The following is a 9,046-nucleotide window of genomic DNA, read 5'->3' as shown; positions in this document are numbered from 1 at the left end:
CCTTGTCGGATCAAGTTGAATTTTTGCCCATACATGTATTTTGTCATGATAGTCAGATCTGACGGTTGGATTTCCGTTTCTCAAGTTTGATCATCACCATCACAACATGCCTACTAATGTTGTATAACTTGTTTACCAAGTGTTTAAGTAAATGTTCCGTTTCAAAAACAAACTATACGTAAACCTTCAAACGCAAAAAAGTCGTGAAACAAGATATGACCAGAATGGTGAAATACGTCCACGGTTGAAAAATCACAGTATTCCGGTAAAGTTTCGGTGCCGATAGTTGCGGTCAATGCAATTTTTCATTCTTTCTCCCTATGAGTAGCCCTATCTTCGGTGGTTATTTTGCGTAAAATTTTTATATGACTTGTTGCGTCTCATCGGTTTGAAACTATTTTCAGTTGAAGGTCCGGCCAAAATACGTAATTTAGATGGTCCAATGACCTTTTCCGTGCGTTTAGGGGTTTGACTTAACGGATTGACCGTCCGGATCAAGCCCTTAACCTTGTCGGATCAAGTTGAATTTTCTCCCATATATGTATTTTATCATGATGGTTAGATCTGACGGTCGGAATTTCGTTTCTCAAGTTTGATCATCACAATCACAATTTACCGAATGTATAAAAAGTACTATAGCCGACGAAGTTCAAAGGTTTAGCCGACGAATTTCAAATATTTAGCCGACGAATTTCAAAGGTTTAGCCGACGAATTTGATCTTAGCCGACGAGATTATTATCTTTAGCCGACGAAATAATAATTTCGTCAGCTAAAGTTGTCGGGTATAGAGACAAACACCCAGCGCTTGACAACAGAAAAACCCTAGCCTCCTCTTCCGCCTCCTCTCCCTCTCCCGGTCTCCGCCTCCTCTCTCTCCCTCTCCCGGTCTCCGCCTCCTCTCCCTCTCCCTCTCCCGGTCGCCCTCTGTTGCTTGCCTGCTCCGGCCCTCCCTCCTCGTCGAGTACATTTCTGTTTCACATTTCATTTTGTGTTTGCTTTGATTTTCCGGTCAATTGCAATGTTGTGGTGTTGTTAGGAAGTGTATATTTTTATTTAGAAAGTGTATATTTGTATTTAGTATTTTTAGGAAGTGTATATTTGTATTTAGGAAGTGTAAATTTGTATTTAGGAAGTGTATATTTTTTTTTTGTTGACTAATTGAATGGGTTTACATTGTTTGATTTTGTGGTGTTGTTACGAATATGAAAATAAGCATGAAACTGACTTCCTCTTCTTGTCATGACATATAAATCTAAAAGTTAGGAGCTTAAAAATTAATTTTTAAAAGTTACAAATGCAAATTTTTTTTTTTTCAAAAGGCTGACGCCTTGGTAAGGCTCTCGCTCCATAGCCTCGGCTACGCCTTAACCTTTTAAAACATTGGTCTTGATTCAAATTAATATTTTAAACTGGATGAGCGGTAATATTAGATCGACGAAGGGTTCGAAGGGCCAAAGGTCCAAATCGTCTGAGGGAACCTCTAGCGACCCTCAAACATCGTTTCAGGGCCCCATGACAGCCAGACGTGCGAGCCTTCTGCAGACGGCGCAGAGGCAGCCAGAGGTGCCCCTTTCATCGAGGCAGCGGGGCGTCCTTCATTCCTCGAGGCAGTTGTGGCCTCAGACCCAGACGGAGGTGTCTGCACCCCGTATGCATGAGATACACCGGGCGCCCACTCCAAGTCCTACTTCTTCGGATAGTGGGTCATCTGGGGTACAGATGCCGCCGCCTCATCTGTTTCTTCCGCGGATGATACCGGCCTTACCTGCAGTCGATGGCTCAGAGACGCCGATTTATCCATTGCCCCCGCCAGTGGCTCCATCAGCGGCGTACCGATTACGCCTCTTATTTCCGCGAGGGTATCATCATCGGCGACAGAGACGGAATCCGTCGCGTCCGCCACATCGCCCTCAGGTAATGAAAGATGAATGATTTGTTTTCTTATAATTCTCCGATTTTAATAATCAATTTGGTTTATCATGTGATAGGCACCGTCAGAGCAAAGCCGGCAAAGAAGAAGAGAGGCCCCGTCACAGGGAAGGCTCTCGAGAAGATCGTCGGTACCTCAGGGAGGATCGTCATCCGTACTGACGGGGATGGCGACATAGTATTGGGCGGGAAGTCGAGGACGTACTCCGGCCGCGTGGGAGCGCTCATTAGGGATTGAGTCCCTATGTTGTGGTCAGACTGGGGCGAGGTCCCGTAGGAGGTTAAGGCTATGGTCCACAACGCGATGTCGGTGAGTTTACAAAATGCCTCAATAATATTATGTATTACATTGTTGATTTCTCGAAAAACTAAACTAATAAACGGTTAAATGCAGGTGTGGTTTGAGGTTCCCGAGCACCTGAAGAGCAGCTGGGCGGACGTTGTGCATGGGGGAAGGTACGTTGGGAAGTTAATGAAAAAAAAATTGTATGTGATATTAATAAGATTTCTAATATTTTTGTTGTATCTGTAGGTACAAGGAGTGGAAGAACGGGTTGCGGACCCATTGGACTACGCACGGGAACGCACGTTCTGGTACCCTTGTTGAGTTCCAGTACAGGGAGTACGAGTGGCGTTGGCTTCTGACATCAGAATTCAACAACCCTCGTAAACAGGTATTTAAAAAAATTAATTAGTTAATTTGTCATTAAGTACGTGCGTTTTTAAATATTTTACTAATAGTTTAGTTTTTTCTTTAAAAGCAGTTTCCCGGGCGAACGCTCAGAACCAGCAACGCAACACAAGGAACCATTGTGCCGGTTCTAGACCGTTCGCTGTCTTCATGGACGAGGCGGCCAAGGAACATCCAGAAGTCAACCAGTACGTCAATACGTACGAGAAGACATATCCTGACGCCCAGGAGGATATTGTAAGTCATCTTACGTTTTAAAATTTTTAATTTTACTTATATATATGTCAAAATGTTAATTAATAATTTTTTCCTATCCAATTAGGTGAAGGTGAGGGAGGCTAGTGACGAGGTGATGAGTGCTATAGTGAGAGAGACATGGCCGGACACGCAGGAGGAAGAGATGTCCGAAGCCATGTCCCGGATCGACACTTCGGATCAGACGGTTAGGGCGAGGATCATGGGCATAGCCTTCCCACCGCGAGCAAACAATTTCTACTGCCGGGGTCTAGGAAAGAAGGGCGAGGGGGTCCTGAAGACCACTCCAGGATTTCAACGAAAGGCAACCTCGACCAGCAGCAGGACCACGACCACGACCACCAGGACGACTCAGCTAGAGTCAGAAATTCAAAGACTACGGGAACAGCAAGCTGCTCAGGCTGCCTATAATGCCTCGCATGTAACCTATAATGCTTTGTAGGCAGCCTATAATGCCGCATAGGCAGCCTATGTTGCCGAGATACATGCCATCCAGCAGGCCCAGCAGCAGCAGATGTTCCAGTACATGCAGGACTTTACAGCTACCCAGCTTCAGGGACTTCTGGCTCCACCCATGCCTACGACTATACCGTTACCCTAGCCGCCGCAACCTCCGCAGTAGCCCCCAGAAGCGGATATTAATTTAGACGATCTAGATTTTGTGTAGTTGATGAATTATATATCTTTTTAAGTGCTTATTTTTGTTGTTGGTTATATGGAATTGTTTTGGTGTATTTTGCAGCTTGCTTGGAATGGTAATTTAGAAATTTCGGGTTTTTTTTTTACTGGAATGGACTTATAGCCGACGAAATACGCAATAATTCGTCAGCTATAGTATTTTAATTTTTTTTTAAATAAGGTTTAGCCGACGAATTATGACATGTTTCGTCGGCTAAACCCCTCTAAAGCCGACGAAACAGACTATATTTCGTCAGCTTTAGTTATTTTTTAATTTTTAATTACACACTTTAGTCGACGAATATCTTAAATGTTTCGTCGGCTAAAGTCTGAGAAAAAACCGACGACATGTTTTTCGTCGGCTAAACTCTTGGACTATAGCCGACGAATATCTAAAATGTTTCATCGGCTAAAGTCTGGGAAAAAAACTAACGACATGTTTTTCGTCGGCTAAACTCTGGGACTATAGCCGACGACGTCTTCTAGTTTCGTCGACTAAAGTCATCGCCGACGACCTTTTCCCGACGAAATCTTAGCTGACGAGCCTTCGTCGGCTAAGATCTTAGCCGACGAATTAAGCTAACAGGCCGATGAAACTTTTTCGTCAGCTAAAGTGCTTGTCCTGGTAGTGAATGTTAAAAAAAAAAATTAATAGAATATGGTAAAGCGAAGACACAAGAATAAAAATTCTTGAATGGGGTGCCTCCGAGTTAGTCGAGCTCTCTTGGACTGAACCCTAGGGTTCAGATATGGCTGCGGTGGCCTCTCGAGCGTGGTGATCGTGTTGTGAGATTGGTGGCGGGGTTGGGGAAACTCGGCGATGACCATGCCATGGTGACGAGAGAGGATTCCATCTCTTCGATCTTTTTTGGTTTAAGGAGAGGAGGAGCGACCAGGCTCGGGTTAACTGAGACGGCGGCGAGATCGAATGGTGGTGTGCCTTGCTGGGCGTTAGCAACGGTGGTCGAAATCGGTGCTGATTGGTTTCGGGACTAACTGTCGGACGCTAGTAGATTGGACCGTGGTGGCGATTTGGATGGCTTCCAAAGGCCGCGGTGATCAAGGTTGGTCTCTTATGGGGCCGATTCAGATCTGCTGGTAGCTTGTTTGGGTGGCGGTGATGGATGCAGAGATCTGATTCTGTGTTGGCCTGAGGACAAGGTAGGTGACCGAGGTGAGAGCTCGGTGGTGGTCGCTTGGGTTTATACAAGATAGGCACACACTCGAGTGATGCTGGTAGGTGCTGATCTAGTCTTGCTGGGCAGATCGATGGTTAACCATGATGTTGGAGATGCAGGATTGGTGGCTATCGGGTTTGGCGGTGGCTGAAAATAGAGGTCGTCGGATATTATGGGTTAGGAAGTGGAGCTGAAGGAGGTGATGGAGGTCGGAGTCAAAGCGAGGTCTAGCGGCGGAGCTCTTGGCTTAACCGCCGGAAAACCTAAGATTCTAGGGTGGACTGATGGTGGGTCGGGCCAGGTTTTTGCTAGACCAACAGCCAGGACCGGCCCTGGGCTAAAGCCCAACAAGCCTTTGCTTTCGGCCCCCAAACTTAAGGGCCCCAAAATTAAATCCAAGCATATATATATAACATTTGTACTAAACCTACGCAGCTTCTTACTTTTTCTAATTCTCTTTGATCGAACTCATCGAAGTGCCGTCTGCTGCTACTGCACGCCCGCTGCTGCTGCACACCAGTTGCTGCTACACACCCGGTCGCCCGCTGCTACTGCCTGTACCACCCCATCCGGCATCTTGCCTTCTCTGAGTCTTTGTTCTCTCCGACGAAAGTCAGGTAAGTCTGTCCTCCTCCTCCAATGATTCCAATCTCATAGTTTTTGCTTTCATAGTTGAGAACTTGAAATTGAGAATGAGAAAGGTTTTGATTTCAATTAGGATTTAGGAAGACTGATTGTGAGACAAGTTTTGGTTTGAGTATTTGAATCATTGAATATTTGATTTCATGCCTTTGTTATTATCTTTTGCAGGGTGCTATATGGCTCCAATTAGGAAGTATCCTTCTGGGGCTAAAAAAAGAAAAGAGAAGCAGAGAAGAGAGGCATTAAAGAAGCTTCAAGCAGGATCTATTTGCAATTATTTAAAGTCAAGTATTACACAAACACAAACTTCTACCGATGAGAATGAGAATGCAGAAGCAAGTCCAAGTTTGAATGTGGGACCAGATTTGGATGAAGAACAAGGTTTGAATGAGGAATCAAATTTGAATGAGGAACCAATCCTTCATCACCATGTTAATGATAGTGGCAGAGGAGAAGAACCAGATATGCAGGTGAATGAGGATGACATGATTGTTGTTGAAGATGATCAACAAGATGCTGAATTTAATTTTCCATTTGACATCGATGATCCTGGAAATTGGGGTGACATTAAACAAAATTTTAGAGACTTTCTAGTCGAAAGGGGTCCTAAAAGAGAGAATAATTTCACATATCCTGCTGATGACTTGGGGAGACGTTTCAGTTCTGCACAATATTTTCGTATCTTTCCTAATGGTGAAAAGAGGAATAGGAGGTGGCTAGTGTACTCGGTTTCCTTAGACAAGGTATTTTGTTTTTGCTGTAAATTGTTCAAGCAAGATCATAACAAGAATATATTGGGTAAACTTGCAAATGAAGGATTGAGTGATTGGAGGAATATGGGTCAAAAGCATGCTGGTCATGAAAAAAATGGTCATCACATCAAGTGCTTCACTAGTTGGATTGAACTGGAAACAAGATTAAAAAAGAAAGCAACAATTGATCAAGCTCTAGAAGAGGAAATAAAGAAAGAGAAAGAACATTGGCAGCAAGTACTGTTGAGAATCCTCTTGGTTGTGAAACGACTGGCAGAAAACAATTTGGCCTTTCGTCGGGAGAGTGAGAAATTGTATGAGGAGAAAAATGAGATTTTCTTACAAGTGATTGAGATGATTGCTGAATTTGATCCGGTGATGCAGGCACATGTTCCACGTATTTCAAACAAAGAAACTCATTACCATTACTTGAGTCACAAGATCCAAAATGAAATGATTCAGCTACTAGCAAATGAGATAAAGACTTCCATTGTTGCAACAGTCAAAGAAGCGGTGTACTTTTCAGTTATACTTGATTGCACTCCAGATGCAAGTCATGAGGAACAAATGTCTCTTATTGTCCGTTGTGTTGATGTTACATCAAGTCCGATTGTGGTAAGAGAGTTCTTTTTAGGGTTTCTAAAGGTGGATGATACATCAGGGCTTGGATTGTTTAATGAGCTTACAAATGCATTGCACACTCATTAACTTAATATTGGTGATATACGAGGACAAGGATATGACAATGGTTCTAACATGAGAGGCAAACACAGAGGTGTGCAGAATCGGCTTCTTGAGGTAAATCCTAGAGCATTATATACACCTTGTGGTTGTCATAGTTTGAATCTTGCTATTTGTGATATGGCTAATTGTACTCCCAAAGCTGACTATTTTTTTGGAGTGGTGCAACGAATATACTCATTCTTCTCATCTTCTACAAAACGATGGCAAGTTCTTAAGGATCATGTGCAGGGGCTTACTCTTAAACCACTATCTGAAACACGATGGGAAAGTCAGTGTAGAAAGTGTGAGAGCATTTAGATTCCAAGCTCCCAAAATAAGAGATGCTTTAGCTTACTTGGGGAAATATGGTGTTGATTCTAAAACAAGGGGTGATGCTCAATGCATGGCAACATATGAAATGGAGAATTTTGAGTTCTTGTTCGGCATGGTTATTTGGTATGAACTGTTGAATGCTATCAATATTGTGAGTAAAATTCTTCAAACCGAAGACATGCATATTGATGTTGCTATTCAGGAATTGGAGAAGCTTATTTCTTCTGTGCAGAACTATAGAGAAAATGGATTTGATACGGCCTTGATCAGAGCTAAAGAAATTGCAAGTGAGATGGGAATTGAAGCCGAATTTCGTGAAAAAAGAACAATTCAGAAGAAAAAGCATTTTGATGAAAGCGACAATGAAGAAGAGGTGACACAATCTGCTTTGGAATCATTTAAGGTTGGTTACTTCTTTTATATTATTGATCAATCTCTTTCTTCACTTCAAAGTAGATTTGAACAGTTCAAGAAATATGAAGAAGATTTTGGACTTTTATTTAAGTTGGAGAAGTTAAAGTCTGCAGATGATGAAAGTTTGATGAAATTTTGTATGAATCTTGAAGAGTTGTTCAAGGATGGTGATGTTTCTGACATTATTGGGGGTGAGCTATTTTATGAGTTTGGTTATTTGAAAGGGTCTATACCAAAAGAAGCAAAAAAAGCAGTTGATGTGTTGAGCTATTTGAAGCAAATGGATGGTTGCTATCCAAATGCTTGGATTGCTTACAAACTTTTGTTAACCATACATGTTACTGTTGCATGTGCTGAGAGAAGCTTTTTAAAGTTAAAGTTGATCAAATCTTATCTTCGATCAATTATGTCGCAAGATAGACTAAATGGTTTAGCTATGTTATCGATTGAAAAAGATTTGGCGGAAAAGCTTGAGTATTCATGCTTAATTGACACCTTTGTTGTCAAGAATGCAAGAAGGGTAGTTTTTCAGTAACAAGAGTACTGATATTTGTAAGTTTCAGATTTTTGTTTCAATTTTTATAACATTTCATTCTTATTGGGAGTTTTACTATTATGCTATGTGCACACTTACTTTTGAAATGAACTAAAATGCATATATATTTTTTTGGCAGGGAGCCTTGATTTTTTTTCCGCTTTGAGCCCCCAAAATCTCAGGGCCGGCCCTGCCAACAGCTTGGTGGCTAGCTGGGATGGAAGAGGAACCAGGGGATGAGGGTGTTGTTGGAGCACTTTGGTCGACTCTGGGTTGATGGACTCAATTTGGTGGGCCTCTCCCAATTGGGCTCAGTGTTGGGCTTCTCTGGGACTAGAATCTCTAGCATAGAATCTCAGTATTGGGCTTTTCAATTCGATGAAAGGTACGCCATTGAGTCTTAGTAGTATTGGGCACATGTCGGATCGGGTCGGTTTTGGGCCCAACCCGATTTCAAACCATTTTATTCGGTTGAGCTAAAACATAAACTGCCACCCGTATTTACATTGGCTGTGCCGAAAAATTCGGTAAAACCGAAAATAAAATCGGAGCGGTTCGGTGTCAGTTTAATATACAACTTCTTGACAACATTCAAATCAAGTAATCTTTACCCATTTAATTGTTAGTTTGAAGCAATGAACGGGTAATAGTGGGGTTGGGCATTTTTAGTTCGGGTCGGTTTTAAGGCGAAACCAAAACCAATCCGAATTATTCGGTTTAAGGTTTTTTTCAACCGAATCCGGATTTTAAAACCTTTAACCCGAATATTCGGCCCATTTGAATTTTCAGATCAGTTCGGGTTGGTTTCAATTTTGGCCCATATTTGAAATTTTTTTGGCCCGTCTAGTATCTCACTATAAAGTTGAACTTCAAGTTTTTGACTCGAGTAACGTGCTTTTTTATAAGCTCAATGTA

General features: G+C 42.4%; 2 protein-coding genes across 2 annotated transcripts; both read left to right on the top strand.

Moving 5' to 3' along the window:
• The first annotated feature begins 4,934 nt into the window (after window positions 1-4,934).
• LOC101306387 lies at window positions 4,935-6,834 on the top strand. Its single transcript, XM_004308697.1, has 2 exons — window positions 4,935-5,349; window positions 5,543-6,834. The coding sequence occupies exons 1-2, from the start codon at window positions 4,935-4,937 to the stop codon at window positions 6,832-6,834; spliced, it is 1,707 nt and encodes a 568-aa protein (XP_004308745.1).
• A 256-nt stretch (window positions 6,835-7,090) lies between these two features.
• LOC101306095 lies at window positions 7,091-8,131 on the top strand. The gene has a single exon (XM_004308696.1). The coding sequence runs from the start codon at window positions 7,091-7,093 to the stop codon at window positions 8,129-8,131; it is 1,041 nt and encodes a 346-aa protein (XP_004308744.1).
• The last annotated feature ends 915 nt before the right edge of the window (window positions 8,132-9,046 follow it).

This window comes from Fragaria vesca, linkage group LG7 (assembly GCF_000184155.1).
Source record: "Fragaria vesca subsp. vesca linkage group LG7, FraVesHawaii_1.0, whole genome shotgun sequence".
Lineage (NCBI taxonomy): Eukaryota > Viridiplantae > Streptophyta > Magnoliopsida > Rosales > Rosaceae > Fragaria > Fragaria vesca.
This window is presented reverse-complemented; position numbering and strand designations above follow the sequence as displayed.